At 37.5% G+C, this 18,002-nt stretch overlaps 1 protein-coding gene across 1 annotated transcript in view; it reads left to right on the top strand.

The window, feature by feature from the left end:
• USH2A (usherin) overlaps positions 1 to 18,002 on the top strand; it is a 374,541-nt gene that overhangs the window by 258,497 nt on the left and 98,042 nt on the right. The window contains 5 exon segments of the mRNA XM_063152181.1: positions 778 to 941; positions 2,917 to 3,126; positions 4,492 to 4,694; positions 6,499 to 6,611; positions 12,795 to 12,993. Coding sequence (XP_063008251.1) covers positions 778 to 941; positions 2,917 to 3,126; positions 4,492 to 4,694; positions 6,499 to 6,611; positions 12,795 to 12,993 — 889 coding nt within the window.

Here is an 18,002-nt window from a genome sequence, read left to right as displayed (position 1 = left end):
AATCTCTAAATATTAGGCATTTATTGCATGCTTCTTTAGTGTATCTGTAGAGATTTATCCCACTGCAGCTTCAGTGAAAATTTGAGCAAGATGATCCTGAGTTTCTGTCTTTGTGCAGTTTTGTGGGAGGCTTTTTATGAGGAAATTAAATTTGAGATAATGAAATCCCACTTAAAGTACATTAGTATGACTTTTGCTATAGGGAAGAAATGATGATGTGAGAGTCACTTGGTTTACCAAATACACATGTAATTTTTAATAAATCTGTGTAATTGGAATATGCACAGTTCTGAGGAAAATTACTTTATTAAATGAGTTTAAACTCCTAGGTGCCTTTTTTGGGATGTTTTTGTAGCGGAAGGGTCCTGACTCTGTGGTGAATCCCTTTTACAAATGAGACTATGCAAGTTAAAATCAGTGGGTTTCCCAAAAGAGGAAAAAAGCCTCATTTGATTAAATTCCGATCCAAATTTTGGCAGGTTGCCACTGCTGTAATTACATATTGAATTGAGCCATAATCTCTCAACACCTCAGAAGCTAAAACTATGAAGAAGTGAAATACTGTGTTTTATTTTTGTTACCATGTTAATCATGCTGAATAATTTCCACAAAATACATGCCTCTTATGAAGTCTTCATTGGTGCATCCCCCATACAGATGAATTTTTGTGCAGGGGGAGAAGAAACAGCAAAACTTTGGCACAGGCAGAAGGTTTACAGCAAATATTTTCTATGTCTGCATTTTTCATTCCATTTAATTATTTTTAAAATGTCTTAGGTACACAACATATGAGTACAAGCTCATAGTGCACAACGAGGTAGGATATACATCAAGTGAAGAAGTGATAGCTACTACATTAACAGGATTACCAGAGAAGGGAAGTGTCCTCGTTGCACGTGCTGTTAATCACACTGCCGTGGAAGTGGAATGGTCAAAACCAAGTAAGTGTGCTTAGTATTTATTCCAGTAACTAGATGTTAACCTGCCATCACTTACCATGGACTGCCTTGCTCTCTGAGGAAACACAGTCCTTGCCTTGATTTATAATATACCTAAATGTCCTTGAAAGGAGAGGAAAGAAACAGGAAAAATTATGTGCACATTGTGCTCTTTCTCAGTCATGTTTGTATTTATTAGATGCTCTTTCTGCAGAGTGAGAATAGTGAAAATGAAGAAATAGTTAATGCAGACTCGTGAGACATGTCTAAAGCAGTACTACACAAAATCCTGCTGTCTTTGTGGCCTATTTCATCCCTTTGTATAAAAATTTACATCTACATTCCTTCACGATGAGAAGATTCCCTTTCTCTTTCTTTATGCTGTGCTCCTTAAAATGAATTTAGCCTATTTCTCTAGTTGGTTTGTTAATACAGTAGAGGGGAATTTCTTCATGACTTAAATGCAAATGATATTGTAAGGACTGGGTGCTGAATTGCGACAAATGTAGTCTCTTTATTTTATAATTGCATGCCTGAAGTGAGCATGCTTATAAAAACTGACAAATGTAATAGATCTGAAGCAGCTCACTGAGGTTTCATTACCTTGGTAATGTAAACCCCTGACCTTCTAGATGTAGGTAATGCAATCTGGTTTTATTTTCATTCATATCTTAGAAATTTCCTCCATGTATGTTTGTGAATGTAGAAGTTAGACACCAAGACAAGGCCATTCATTATTTGAAAACCTTATCATATTTTATTACTTCTTATGTTGCAAATAAGCACATTAACTATTTTGTTTGTCAGTGTTTCATTCTTTTTTTATAAAACTAGTTTTTAAATTACTTTTGTGTTTTCTTTGGGAACTTGGGAGCCATCAACATAAGTTGCCTTGCTGTCTTTCCCTACTGAAAGTTTCTGACTTCTAAGGATTTAGGCCTTGTATCAGTACCACTTAAAATAGTGTATCATTCTTGATTAAGAGTTTCGATGACAAACCCATATATTATTAAGTCTGAAAAAATGCTTTTGGCTTTTATCAGTGCTCTGCCTCAGTGAGCTGAGTCCTGTTCAGTTGCATGGTGTGTCATTTCAAGATTTTTGTGTTAGTGCGTACAGTTTTCATTGTAATTATACTTTTCATCTCGATGCCTAGTGGAAAAGAAGTTGCATTTAGTCAGACCTGAGCTTAAACTGTTTGACAAAGGACAGATAAGATAACAGATGACATCTGAGTCACTAAAATGGAGAAGACTTGCCTGGAATTTGTTCTTATCCATCAGCTCAGACCAGTGAATATCATTCCCTGTGTAGCCTGAAAACTGTGCTGTTTTTTCTGTCTTTCTCCGGGGAAGTTAGTGCTGGGTAAAATATATTTTACAAAGAAATGTGAGGATCTGAGGTTTTTGCCCTGTGTTTTTAATGCTTCAGAATGTATTACAGTTTTAAATATAGATTATGTGCTCATTCTTGTCCTGAAACAATAACACATAGCTTCTCACTGTACTGTGAATGGCCAAAATGCCATCTGGGTAAAGCTGAATGTCAGTGCAATTTATGGCATAGGCCCAGGTCCTTTATCCATGGCAAGAGGAATAACACAGGACTGGAGTGGGCTCTGGGAAGTGTAGTTTGAAGGGAAGGAGCAAAAAGGCCTGCACCCCACTCCTTGCAGTGGGTTTTTCCTATTAATTTTTTTATTCCATTGACTACATGGGGATGTCTAGAGAAAGAAAGCTTTCTCCAGTGTTGGATAGGATGATGAACCATTAATGATTTTGACAAATTAGGGAGAGCAGTCTGTGTCACTCTTTAAATGGGTGAGATTGGAGACGCTTGATGCAGTATTTCCTTTTTTATAAATAAGAGGTTCTGCATAAAAATTGGTTTACTCTTCACAATGAATGTTGTTGATAAGAAACTTGCTGACTGAAAATTTTCCAGTTGATGTCCCGATGTTTTTCCTTTCTTTTCCTAGCACTGCAGGATTTACAAGGAGATGTTGTTTACTACACCCTCTTCTTGAATTCTACTGATGAGAGAAGATCTCTGAGGGTCCAGGCTGATGTGAACTCTGTAGTCATAGATGATTTGCAGCCCAACACAGAGTACCAGATATTTTCTCAAGTTTTCAACGGAGTCCACAGCATCAACAGTGAAGTTGTGCATGTGACTACCTCAGATGGAGGTTGGTTAGCAGTGAATGCAGCTTGACTTAAAATCTGAGAATGAAATTGATTGATTTTTGTTAGGGTTGAGATCAGTCATCCTTCCATTATAAAATTTCCGGTATAAAAGGAAAAAGGTCTAAAACGTTAAAATGCTTAAGTGCTGGTTGTCATCATGTGGTAGATCAATAAACAGCCCCACTGAGACAGAAGCAAAAGCTCTAATAGCAGATATTAACCCAGTTTGTTCTCATCTTCTCCTGCATATTCCTGTCTGTGTGCACTAAGTTTGGAACTGAGTTCATATCAATAAATGGTGGAATTTAGAAACAATTAAATGTTTTTTTAAAAGATTTGCTCTGTGAAGCGACATGCTTTTGACATGACAGATGTACATAAGGCCTTTCCTGAGTCACTAGAAACTCTGGGTGCAAGTTCAGCCTCTAAGAAAATTCTTTATGAGTCATTTCTATGTCAGTGGGCAAGTGCAAAGCTGGGGGTGGAGGTTGAGGATAAAATAATAATAAAAAAAAATTATGCATCTGAAATGTGTTTAGAATGGTCTTTCTAATCTTTTTGCTTTATAAAGTCTCATTATAAACATTATAATATCATTACCTCAGAAGCAAGTGTTCCAGGTCATTAGCAAAGCACTTTAAGGGAGGATTCCATTTCCTTTCTCATGCCAAAGGTCCGCACCTTTTGTTTATAAAATAGAATTGATGGTAAGGGCAATTTTTCAACTGGTAAAGATTGTTTCTTATGATAAAAATAGTCCTTTGCATAGTTATTTCTGACATGCTTAGATAATTATGTAAGTTAACGCTAAGGAAGGTGTTGGTTTTTTTCTTTTTTTTTTTTTTTTTAATAAGTGTTAGACTTCATCATTACCTAGAGTAATCAACATTTGAAACCATTTACATAATGGCAATATTGCATATTGCTTCATCTATAAGGCTGATATTGTCACGTCCCATCAGACATAAGGTATTTTGGTCTCAGGTTTTGCTTTAAAAGCAAAATGCTCTATTCTTCTTTTTTTTCTTCTTTTTTGAAGAATGAAGATTGAGGAGACATAAAAATAATATTTGAACGTTGACAGTGCAGATGTGTGAGTAATTTATCACCATATCTCACTGGCCACATACTACTGATGATTGACACTGTGCTGCTGGTATAAAGCATTTTACCATCAGCTCTCATGATTTCTAACTGAGAGTATAATAAGCCAATTTACAGAAGACTACAGACTGTGATAACTTCATCAGAGGAAAGCAGATAAGCAGTGAACCCTTTGCTAAACCTAAATACTAATCTGCATTTGGTTAAACAAGTGCTTTTGCAGAGACAGCTGGAGTTTATTCAGTTTCTTCCTTTATTTCTAGAGCCTGAGGGCATGTTCCCTCCAGAGGTTGTCATCATCAACAGTACAGCTGTACGTGTCATCTGGACATCGCCTTCAAACCCGAACGGTGTTGTCACAGGCTACTCTGTCTATGTAAATAATCAGCAGTACAAGACTGGAATGAGCGAGCCAGGATCCTTTCTTCTGGCAGATTTGTCTCCCTTCACCGTGTATGATATTCAGGTTAGAATGTATTTTCTAGGTTGTGTGACATACTTTAATTTTACTTATTTAATTCTACTTGGATTTCCAAGAAAAATATTGTTCTGTAAATTTCTTTATACACGTGGACATGTGTTTGCACTGATGCTTGCGTGCATATCCATACAAGGAATATATTTATTTTTAGCATATTTTGGTTTGTGTACACTTTTCATCACAAATTTCCATTATCTCCTTTTTCAAAGTGTCAAAACTCCATTTACTTTCCCTTAAACACTCTGTGTTTCAGCATTAGCAAAGCTCCAACATATATTACCAAGAGGCAAAGACTCTACTCCTACTCATTAAAAGAAAATTGCAATTATTTAAGAAACATCAGGCATGCATGATATAACTTTACAGTGAAATAATGATGTTGCGTTTGACACCCCATTATCAATTTTTTTTCCTTATCATTTTGAGGAGGCAGCAGAGCTGATCTCTGAAATCATCACAGTAGTTTTTATGGTCCTAATATGTGCAACATTTTTTCTTTGCTTTTCCCTTTCTCTCTCTTTGCCTTACTAGTCACATATCTAGTGAAAGGCAAAATTCTGTGGGCAGAAACATAATAATAAAAATTATAAAAAAATAAATCTTCCTGTTCTGACTTTGTAATAAACTCTTCAAGAAATGGATTTTGACACTTAATTGTAACTATTCCTGTCTATTTCATGAAGGTTTGGTTTACATTATTATGTATGGGATAAACTTAGTAGTACTATGTGTACTTAATTCTGAAAATTTGCAGCCAGTTACTCCATGCCATAAATAAACATCACAGTAACAGGCATACTGTAACAGATTTCCATGTTCCAGCCCCTCTGAAGCAGCAAACCTCCATCCATGAATACACATATGACTTTCTGAATGCCACTTGGAAACACATTTGTCTTTTCTCAATAACAATGCAAATTCAGTGTACTGCCTCACTTATAGACCCTCTATATTAATTTACCATGGCCACCTTCTGTTGCTTGAGATGTTAATTATTCGTTTCTGCTGTGCTAGTATTTATATCTGCATCAATGTGATTGGTAAAACCAAAATAATATGCCTTTACTTTTTTTTTCCTTTTGATTCTTTTTCTTCTTTTCCTGCAAACAATATTATCTTGGATGCATGTGCATCTCACTGGTAATCTTACTGCATTATTTTTCATTTTCATGCTTTTTTTATTTGAAGTAAGTTCCCTGTTGACAATACAGAAACAATGTTATGATCCTTCAATACCTATTTCACTTTTCTTAGTTTAATCCCAAGAACTGAAGGAATATAAATTTATTTCTGTGACATGTTTTCATAAAAAATTGTATAATTTCTATTTGCATTTCTTACTTTTAATTTACAAAATAGACATGAAGGAATAGAACACACTAAGGAAAAAGATTTTTATTTTTATATCAGAATATATAGTAGGAATAGAAAGATTACTGAAGGCCTCAAATGAAAGCACATTTTTTTCAGTATTGCATACTGGGGTCTACATGTACATGCAGACAAACAAGTTCACTGCAACTCTTTTGGTGATAATTTAATAGCAAACAGCAATTAATGCCAGAGGGCTGCATGTACCCTTCTTTTGAAAACAGCGTGGGAAAATGTGATACAGTGCAGTAAATCTTTGGCAGATATACTTATCTCAAAGCTGCAGTATTTTCGTGGCTGTATGGAATCTCTTAAACAGAAAAGAATTGTATCATGGGTGAAGAGAAAGTCTAAACAAGTAGTGGAGCTGAAAAATTTCTGCAGCTGAATATGTGAACATCCTGTTCCTCTCCACCAGATTGAAGCCTGCACGGTGTATGCCTGCGTGAGGAGCAATGGGACCCAGATCACCACTGTGGAAGATGAGCCAAAGCAGCTGTCAGCACCCATTATTCACATAATTGGCTCAAGGTACTGTGCTATAGGTGGCTTTCATGTATCAGGGCCATTTCTAGTGAGAATGGGGACCAGAATGTAAAGTTATCTTCTCAAAACTGAATGAGGTGCATGAAAGAATTAGTATGCACTTTGAAAAGGTTTTTAGTGGTTGTTATCTTTGGTCTTGGAGCTTTTTCACTGAAAGATCAATCAAAGAAGTCTCACCCTTGGTTGATTGTACATACCCATTTGGGTATCACTGTGCTGTGATAATAAATAAGGCATTAGTGGAATAGTTAGGAGAAGAAGTGTAGTGGAATGAAAATTATCACATTCTGCTGTCAGTTAAGAAGAGGAAGATTAATGTTCAGGGAGCAATGCGATGCTGATAATGGAAACTTAGAATAATTCTGGGTAAAAAAAAAGTCACCTATCACAGCAGTAAGAATTAGTAAGCTATCGGAAAAGGCATGCATATCTATGTCTCCTTGAACCACTGTTTGCAAACTGCCTGTCCACTACACCCACAGGCATGGGCAAACTTCTCAATTGTAAGGGGGGCATCAAAGTTGCAGTCCTTAGAAGCAGCCAAATAGTAGCTTATACAGTGATTCTTTAGGAGTTAATATCTTCCAAAGACAAAAAAAAACTCAACTTGCAAACACATTTTTCAAAATTACCCCAACAGTAAAGCAGTTAACCTCCTGTGTTTGTGTTATTGTTCCTGTGATTTTGCTCTTCTGGTGGAGTATGCTTATTAGCAGCATTTCTGTCATCAAAAGAAAAACAAATCTTTTGAAAATAACTAGTATCTAACATCTGAGCCTTCAGAAATCGCCAACAGAATGGAGTTTCTACTCCAGTCTCTTAAGGACTTCAGCTTCTTGTTTGCTGTTTGTATGCTTTGCTTGAATTGAGCATTTGTTTCTGTATAAGGGTGAAATTAAGCTTGCTATTTTTCTGTCACACATATAGATACAGTCAAAGCTTGTTTGATGATAAGAACCCAATTCAGGATCTCATCTTTTGCCCTTGGCTTTAACTTATGTGTGCCTTTGTCTGTATTGTCTGTACTGCAAACACTTATGCATGTTTCTGCTATTATATATAGACTAAATATGTCAGAACACATGAATGCAAAAGGATCAAAAATGCCTTCCTACTTTATAATCTGCTCAGCCAGAAACAGACTGTTTCTACACTGCCTTTTCCTACATGTCATATTATCATCAGCTGTTCTTATATCCCAAAAGAATACTAACTACTGATCGATTGCCCGGACATGTCTGGCCGTGGCCTACATGTGCCCCGGGTAGTTCATTTATTTGCCACGGTGGATTTGCTAGAGTGGAATTTAATCAATAGCTAATTCATTAATTCTGCTCCTCGAGTATGTAGGGATTGTGCAGTATAAAAATGACTGGCTGGCTTCAGCTTTGATTGAAATATGACAAACACTACAGCTGACAGCCTTGGCAGGTGCTGGGCTGAATATGAATTTTGCTTGTTTATCCCCTGTAAAAGAAAAAGCTTGGGCAAAAAAACCCCAGTTTATGTGGGCAAGAGGACATTTTAATACATATCTGTCATATATACATACATATCAGAGAGGGAAAAAAGGCATTTCTAGAGTATAGACTCATGGGATATCTGAGATATAATAAAGCCTGTGCAGTTTATTGTCTTTATTTGGAATCATGACGTTTTCCCTCTTCTGAATCAGTTTGGGGGGCTGTATTATTGATGAGCATGCTGTAGGATAATGTCTTTGTGGCATTCACAAATAATTGTTTTAAAATTTGCCTCAAGGTGTTACATGACAGAAATTATAATTTCACCACCAACTTAGAAGTCTTTCTGATAGCAGCTCCATCCAAAGTGTTCTAATGAAGGTTATACCACCAGAGCCATTATAAATACCTTACTTTTCCACCCCTTACACTTAATAACTCAGCTTCAGGCTGAAACTTGGCACAAAAGGTCATAGTCCTGATATAATTATTTTATAATGCCAAACTTCAAATAGAAAACAGTGTGGCACCCAATCCTGGAGTCCTAAGTCAGATTCTGCTTTGCTGTGTTTCTTGCCTGCATTTAGGGTTTTTTAGGGGGAGAAGTTGCATTGACCATGTTTAGGTAGAAACAAATGTCACTGAAATCAGATACACTTTTGGTTTGTTTTGTTTTTAATTAGGACCTCAGGGTCTGACTCTGTAGACAAGTATTGTATTTTATTGCACAGTTTAGAAAGTTCTCTGAGTACTGAATGCATGTGGATACTGACTGATAGTTTGGGTAGTGGATTTAATTCTCATGGTGTCTTGGAAAGTAGTTCATTCCACTTTAAAACACTCTTCTTTCTCTTTTTCCTTGTAATACAGCAGTTCTGTCGCATGCCTAATTCAAAGGTTGATGGCTCAGAAAACACCACGGCCTAATCTAGGCAATCTAGGGAAAATCCCTCACAGATTTTTGAGTAGAGGGCCCTTTAAGTATCCTGGGGGGAACCAGAAACCCTGGTCAGGGTGTGATAGAAAGCTCAAAGAGGATAAGGCCATGGGAGGAAAGTCGGGTGAATTCTTTGACTTGGTATTCAATGTCACGGCACTTTAGAAGGTTGCCGTAGCTGTTGCTGTTTGTGGGTGAATGAGGAGGAGGAATTATTTCAAATTAACACAATAGTGAAAAAGATTTTTAAAAAAATGAACAAAACAAAAATGGATAAATTGAAAAAGTGGATAAAACATAGCAACAAATTCTTGGGATTATGGTATTTGCTCATGAGTTCTAAAGGAAATCAAATATGAAAGTGTCAAACTGCTGTGTCATGTTAAAAAGCCTTTGTCATTCCTGGACAAATGGAAGGTGAGAAAATGTAGTGCAGATTTCAGCAAGAGAATATTGGGAGCTAAAGATCAGGGAGTCTGATTTTCCATACAGGGAAGATGTTCAGAGAGCCAGAAGACACCTGATTGCCCTCCCTACTCTAGTCATGGGGAACACAAAGTACTGAAAGGTTTCTCCGGGAAGTTTGTGGCAACAGGAGAGGTGTGATGCCATTTATCAGAGTGTCTGGACTGTGCCATACTGCCTTCTCTAATTCTGTCAGCCCTGCATCCACCATGCAGCAGGTACTTAACTCCTGTGCAATAGTGCTGCAGCAGTTGCTCAGTATGTGTGATCTCCTGATGAGGGAAATATTTTACCCACTAGTCATTAATAATAGCAGTGTCCCCTATCTTAAGCCTGTCAGGTGAATCTTGTGGGTTTATTTTTTTACTTCCAGCTCCTAAAAAGTAAAGTCATTAAATCTTTGATTTTTTGAATTTGACTCCTGCATGTGATGAGAGTAATGGAACATTCATTATCAAGATTCTGAAGTGAAGCTTTGATATATCTTAAAACATCATTGTTAAACCTTTACTACTGTATTGAGTAAAAAAAATAAAAAAGCTTTTCTGCCTTATGGGCTCTTGGAGCTGGTGATGAAGTAGGGAAACCCCAGAAGTTTATTTCCAAAGTTTGTTTTATGAAAATACATCTGAAGCATTATCAGAATTAAAAAATACTGCTATTTTTCATGGATTAAAAAATAAATTCTACCTGAAAATGTCAAAAATAATTGTCTTTACATTCTTGAGCCAAATTTACTTTGCTCTCCTTCACAAAAGCAAATACACTTTCCTGGATCAGTTTGCAATTGTTCTTTATCTCCTGAAAGTGCTTTAGTGGACTTGTAATCTGAAGCAGATTGTTTCTGTGAACTTGGCTAGGCTGTCGTGCCTGTGTCAGTATTTTCCCCTCAGTGGCAGCAGTGGGACTCATCCAGCATAGGAGCTCCCATAAAGTTTGGAGTTTTATCTGGGCAGAGAGGGGCTATACCCACGTCTGGGGTGCTGCACGTTTTTGTCTATGCCTGCAATTTGTGAGTCTGCTTCTGCAGGCCAGGCTGTGGGCGCTTCCCAGGGTAGGCACAGCTCCAGGGTATCCCAGAGGGAGTGGCTGGGTGGCAGGAGAGGCCAGGCAGGCTCTGTGCCCGCGTTCCTGCAGCTGTGTCAGACGCACCACGCGCGACACAGCTGCCGGCGCACTGACGCGCCCATCGTGTCCCATTAAATCTGCACCTGCTCAGGAAGATTTTCAGCTCAGCCTTCAGATGGGGGATGTCAAAAAGCCTCTGCAGTACCATGGAAACCCTGCTGTTGTTTTTTAAACTGAGCTGTGCCCTGCTCTTGCTGCATTGCCACGCTTTGCCATGGGTGGCAAGCATCAGAAGGTGTAGACATAACTGAAACACCCGTAAAATTGTGAAAGAGTCTGCTTGTGTATGTTCTGGAAGGTCATGCTGAGCTTTACCTCGTTGCCACTGGTCAGTGAATTCCCCTTCCACACAATTGTTCAGCTGCAGTTTTTCATTATATCAGGCTATGTCCACTCCAGTTGTGTAGCTATCAAATAATAATAAAGTGATTTCTTGTTAAAGGAAGGAAATACATACTGAGCTCTGCAGAAAAGGCAAAATGTTTAACTTATTGTGTTAATACTTGGGCCTAATTTTAAATTATGTTTGAGACAATTATGACTTGAAAAACTGCAAAAAACTGGCACAATACTCTGAAAATATGCTCATGAGGGTCTGAACGAAACTTGCAGAAAGCAAATCATTCAAAATTAAGACTGGGAATGCTTTCTTTGCTCCTATGGTCTATTCTGTGCAAAGACCAGGAGAGAGTTACAATGGCATTTATAAAGGTTAAAGTACTGCCCTTCTTTTCCTTTTCTTTTTAACATTTTTTCCTGAAGTTTATAACTATATTTTCCTGCTTTTCTGTTTTTAAGTGTAACACTATATAAATGTGGATGAGTGCATTTGTGTATGTGATCATGCGTGCGTGGTAGAATAAGTAGAGAATACAAAATAGCAATGGATGGAATATGGAATTAAATCTACGATTCAGATGAAGACCTTGGAATGATAATGGCTACTCTACAAGCCACGTTCCTCTGTTTATACCTCAAGCAAGTGAAATAATAGTTCACTTATTTTTATTCTGTTAAGATGTCAAAGTTTATCTCAGCAGCTGCTGTTTCACTGTAGCATTTTCACTTTAAATTAATGCTAATTTCTGATGTCACTGGCATTCTGACAGTGACTGTGTAATTGGGACATGGAGATTAAAAAGAGGTACTTGGAGCCTAACTATGCCGTATTGTCAGTCCCCCTATTCATCTACATGTAGCATTGGGATCTCCTTCTCCCTACCCAAAGAGTCCCAGTGAAAGAAATTTGTGTCTTATGCAAGACTCCACTGTGATTATACAAGAAATGAAGTGCTTGTTTGAAATATCAGTGGGAAAATTGTATTTTTGTTTCAAATGTCTCTTTTCTTTTTTTTTTTTTTAATTTATCATAATCCTAAGTGAGTTTCTTGAGGAAATATCTACACATTTGTAGTAGTGAGAGTCGTGCTGCAGCTGAGCATGATCTAATAGCCCTTAAGAGATTTTGTTCCTATAACTGATGATGGTCTGATATCAAACCTGGAATCAGCTACAGGGTTTTGTTTTACAGACAGTCTTTGCAGGCTGCTGCAGTGATACTTTTGCACTCAGTCAGAAGTCTTGAGTCTTAGTCGTGATAAACACTTCCATTTCTTACTTTTAATTTGATGTCAGTCAAAAGATTTAAGTACAGAAGGGAACCAGTGCTTACTGATGCTGTAATAAGTTTTAATTCTACACTGAAGAATACATCTCAAAACAATATCCTTTTCTTTTTATTTTTGTTTTAGACAAGGGAAAGGCAAGATTAATTCAAGCCTGTTCTAAGTGATGGCTGAGCACAGTGTGAGTTAGCTGCACTGGCGAAGGCACAGAGGGAAAGGAGTTATGAAATGAAAAGAGTAAAATGCTAGATAGTTTGCTACACATAAGTTTCCAGAAATGGGAAAGAGATGTTGTTTAGACAGCAACATTTGAGGACTTTGGTTATCGGTGTGATTAGTTTTCATGGAGTATTAGCAGATATTGACACTTTTTAGAAACTTTCAGACCTTTGATCTATGGAATTTGTTATTCAGAACACTTTTGGAAACTTCAAAATGTTTCACTCGATGTGAACTAGTGTAAAAAGGAACTGCTAATCATTTAATGTAAGTAGCTACAGAGGCATAAATACATCCAAATGTTGAACAGATGTTTATTTTGTTATTGCAGATCCCTTCAAATCAACTGGGCATCACCGGGACAGCCAAATGGCATTATCCTGGGATATGAACTCCTACGTAAAGTGTGGCAGAAGTGTACTTCATTGAAAACTCCAAGGAGCAGCAAAAGCAGTAGAATGTGCATCTCATTAGAATGTAAAAAGGATGAAAATATCTGTGGAGAAGTGTGTTATCATCCAGAGTCGGAGGTACTTCTATATTCTTAAGTTACTTATATAATGAAAATAATATTTTTAGGAAGAGATGTGTACACCAAAGCTCTAGTTATCAGAGAAAAGGAAGTGGAGGGTTTGCTTCTTTTGATGCTTTAAAATCAAGACTCTGATAGATATCTTGAAGCTCTTCAAAATCAACTATGGATATTTGAGCTCATTACGAGGATAGCTGTGCGTGAGTCAGCTGATGACGAGTGATTCTTTAAAGTCTTTGTTTGTTGACCTTATTTTTCCTTTTAAGAGAAATGAATTGGTAAGCATTTATGAATGTGTTCATTAGCACTTTGGTTTGGTGCAGTGTTGAAGTGAATCACCAAATTGTTTTCATTTATAACATGCTGGTTGGGGGTAGAAGTCATTTAAACACATGTAAATGTGTTAAATGCACAGGAAGCTAAGCCAGAACCTGTGTTTCAAAATCCCTTCAAATATGTTGCAGGTCTGTATGGGGACTTTAGTTTCCCAGCCACTGCAAGGACCACCTCACTTCACAACATCAGACTTCTGAAGTTTCTTCCTTTCAGAAAGCTTTGCTTCATGTGTGTAGTGTGATGTTCATCCCAAGAATTCAGGCTATATAGGTGTTCCCAAGTAAATCATGCAAGCCATGGATAATGAAGTTTGAGGAGTGCCACCTCTTGAGTCCCCCAACACAATCCCATTGTGACAAATTCCATGGTGGATACACATAGGTCTCAGTATGTATTTTTGCATCTTACTTGGGCCAGTTGGCACCAAATTGGGAAGAGCTGTTGACTCTTTCAAAGGCAGAGAGGCCCTGAAGAGAGACCTCAACAAATTAAGAGAGATGGGCAACCACCCACCTTATGAAGTTTAACAAGGGATAGTGCTGGATTCTGTATCTGGGACAGGGCAACCCCTGTGAATACATGGTAGCTCATACGGCAACTTTAGCATGAAGACATTGCACTTGACCACTGAAAGGCCACAGGAAATTTCTATGTGTATGCAGAACTTGAAAAATGCTAGCAAATCTATACAGTTTCTCTTTGTGTGAGGAATTATTCCTCAGATCCTGCATGGCAAATGGTGGTTATTAACATGGTTTTCTGGGTTTTTTTCTTCCCCCTCTTAAGTTATTCCTTGGCTAAATGTTTAATGGCCAGATTCTTCAGTAGACAAAATCTATTTAGATTCAGCTACAAGTGGGTAACTGTTACATGACAATGATGAGCAACTCTGAATGGGATCTATTGTGATTTGTCAGAGGCATTTTTAAATTATGGCTATTTTCAGGTTAATCTTCATATGAGTTCCTGTTTAGGAGTAGGATCAATAGCATAGCAGGAGTCTGTAATGGTTTTTATTGACAAATGAGGTAGAAAGCTCTTAGTTTGAAAGTAAGATTTAATGTCATGAAATAGTGTCTCTATTTGTCAAAGACATCATCACGTGTTCTGTGACTAAAGCAAACAGTATGTATTCACAAGATTCCCTGTCAGACAAGACAGTAATTAAGGGAGTGAGTTATTGGAGGGGTTCAAATCAAAATATAAATTATTCCAGCCAACATGGCTTTAGCTTTTGAATTCCCTTGAAAGCACTACTATATTAAATGTAAGTATTTCTGAAATCTTGCAAGAGAATTATGGGCAGCCCTTTTTTCTAAAAGGTAAAATTATTTATTTCAGGTTTCTGGCATGGTAGACTTTTACTACATCTTGGCATGTACATGAATTAAATTTGTATTAAATTAGTTTCAGAAATTTTCCTCTTCATTTTGTTTTTAGTCTTCATACACTTATGGTAACTTTGAGCTTGGAAAGTGTTCATTTATTTTTATGACTCCCTGGCTTTCTAATTTTTTCTAATTAATTTTGCATTACATTGTTCTAATGGTCTCTCTGTATTCTCCAAGACTGTGGTTAGGAGTGGGTGCTATTTGTTAAGCAATGGATATATAATAAATGACTGGAAAGTCTGCAGGAAACTGAAGCACTCATACATAAAATGACATGGCGGTAATTTTTGTGGGTGAGTTGATTAAAATTCCCCTCCCAGTGCTTTATCTGGTTTGCTATGTGTATCTACACTAGCCATCCAAAATGTCTGTAAGAGACATCTACAGAGCTCTTAGTGCCTTTTGTGCTTTTTAAACTCAAGTCTGTGATAGGGACAACATAAGACAGTGGCAGCTCTCTCTCATATTTTTATAGAAGTCACTGTCAGGCTTTATGCTGGTGTTTGTGGTCCTTGGATTTGACAGTCTGCTGGACAGAAACAAAAGGCAACACTGACAAGTGTGCAGTTGTTCCAAAAGCTTCTTATCCCAGTGCCAGGAGCACTTCGCAGAACCACAGAATGGTTTGGGTTGGAAGGGATTTTAAAGACCATCTCATTCCAACTCCCTGCCATGGGCAGGCACACCTTCCACTAGACCAGGTTGCTTAAAGTCCCATCCAACCTCAGCCATTCACCATGCATTGTAGTGCCAAATGTGAAGAGATGCTACTGAGAATTAAATGTTGAGCAGCTTTAGTAATATTCAGATCCAGAATAATAAGCAAGTTTTTTGATAATAGACTGGTCAGCAAAAGCAGGCAGTTGTATATAAATAGACAAATAGGTTGTGGAGTTCTCTGTGGCGATGGTCACAGGGCTTTCTAGGTGAAGGGAGAGATGAGAATGTTGACTCCATGTTCAGAAGGCTTGATTTATTATTTTATTATATATATATATATATATATATATATTATTACTATACTAAAAAGAAATACAAGGAAAAAGTTTCCTCAGAAGCTAGCTAAGCTAAGAATAGAAAAGAAAGGAATGATAACAAAAGGCAGCTCTCTCGGACTCTGTCCGAGATAGTTCTGTCTTGATTGGCCATTAATTATAAACATTCAAGATGGCCCAATCACAGGTGGACCTGTTGCATTCCACAGCAGCAGATAACTATTGTTTACATCTTGTTGCTGAAACTTCTCAGCTTCAGCAGGAAAAATCCTAAGGAAAAGGATTTTCACAAAAGGATGTCTGCGACAGTTCTCACTTTTGCTTGAGTCACTTATTGCGCCTTGTTTGCAAGACAAAATCTGGATCTAATTTCCCTCTTACAATTTTCTTGAAATAATGAGTATAAAGTGATGGAAAACCAGGCCTTTTATGTAAAATTATTTCAAGATATGTTTATGGTTATTTATTAATCTTTCTTAAGGATTTATGGATTACATTTGGCATCATCAGCTTGCTATTGTAAGGCACTGCAGAAAAAGAGGGATTTGTTATGATTCAGCTACATAAGAGATCTCCAAAATTTAATCCACTTCAATAAAAGAAATACCAGGGTGTATTGTCAGTGTGCAGCAGAGTGGGATGCAGGGACTCTTCATCCAGCCCTGGCTGAGCTGGGTCCAGCCATGTGGTGCAGCTCTGTGAGCAAGGCAGTGAGGAGCAGCCTGGCTGCACTGCTGTGTGTGCTCTGCATTTGGGATCCAGGCTGGAGCCTTCTTTGCTTGGGACTCTGCTCTGCAAATAAACCAGCTCGCTCCAAGCCACCTGGGGACAGGTGACCTTTCCACTGCAAGGGACATGTGTCCATGCACATTCATGGGCACATGCACTGATATTAGGACCAGTGAAGACCAAACATTCATCCCATCCTAAATAATCTTTGTATCAGATCCCTACTTCTTCTTTCTAGTTGTTATCCAGTTTTCTGCTTCAATGTTAGGATTCTTTGTTACTTTAACTAAAGCTAACACATTGTTGTTCCTAGTATCCTTACCCTGGTGTTTAATAAGACTTGCATGGATTTATTCCTTGAACACAGAAAGAATTTAGAAATATTTTTGTGTGTGTATTTTTTCAGAAGAACTGAGAATACACTCTGATGCTGAATTTTGTCTGCTGCCAGGAGGGTCCCGATGTCCTGTGGACCTTTTACAGTGACAAACTGTGCTGCTTGAGTATTCCCAAGTTGCCAAAATTGTCAGTCTTTCTCTAGATGTTTTCAATAAGATATGATCCATAACTCTACCTGTATGTGAAGTCTCATGATCATGAGGTTTGCAGAGGTACTTCAATTAACAAGGGACTGTTGCCTGAGTTTCACCCATCAGGTAGCATAAGCTCAGTATCAATAGGAAAGGCTTTCCTCTATTAACCATGGAGCTACCAAACTGTGCATCTGTTTTTGGTGACATCCTGAGGTGAACTTTGAAAATAATGAGACAGGTACAATAAAAATGTAATTAAAGGAGTGGCATAAGGGCTAATTATCTCTGCTTCCTTTGCATCGTGAGTCTGAGCATCAGTGGTTAAAAGGGTCCTGACTGAAGGTGTTAATACAGCTTTAGCACTTTTTATTTTCAAGTGCAACAAGCTGTATAAATCTGTAGTTAATGAACTAATCAAACACAACTGACATTAGTAGGAAGTTCAGGTTTACCCCTTTAGTATTGTAATTAATGTGCCATTTATTAAAAACACCAGCAGGACTCTTTTTTAAGAACAGGAGGAGTAAAACAGTGGCTGGATAGCTAGCTTCAAAGGTGTCAGCAGTGAAACATAACACATTTTGACACTGGTGAAGGGTATCCCATCAATATTTATGCAAAATTTACTATTAATGTTACCAATATTGTGCAAATTCTTTTCAAGTTCTTTCAGGCATAGAGAACCTTTAAAAATATTACACTTCTTGTTGTAACACACCTGAAAGCAGGAAATGGATCTCATTTTAGGAAGATAATACATAGTGATTTGTAAGAGAATAACAATAATTTCTGCTCATGGATTTTAGATCTAAGTCTGTATCAATTACCGAAAGAGAACAACAGTATGAGAAAAGAAATGCCTGAGTGAGTATACTTAGCTGAAAAAGGGTGTCTGTAAAGATTCAGAGATAATTTAAGTAAAAAAAAAAAGAATGAGCCTTGCTAATTTAAAATATTCCCTCTCACATGAGAACATGATGGGTCAATCATTACTCTGGTGTTTGCTCCACAGGCAGAAATTTT

The sequence above is a fragment of the Melospiza melodia genome, chromosome 3, assembly GCF_035770615.1.
Source record: "Melospiza melodia melodia isolate bMelMel2 chromosome 3, bMelMel2.pri, whole genome shotgun sequence".
Lineage (NCBI taxonomy): Eukaryota > Metazoa > Chordata > Aves > Passeriformes > Passerellidae > Melospiza > Melospiza melodia.
Note: the sequence above shows the minus strand (reverse complement) of the source record. Positions and strands in the feature narration are given on the sequence as shown.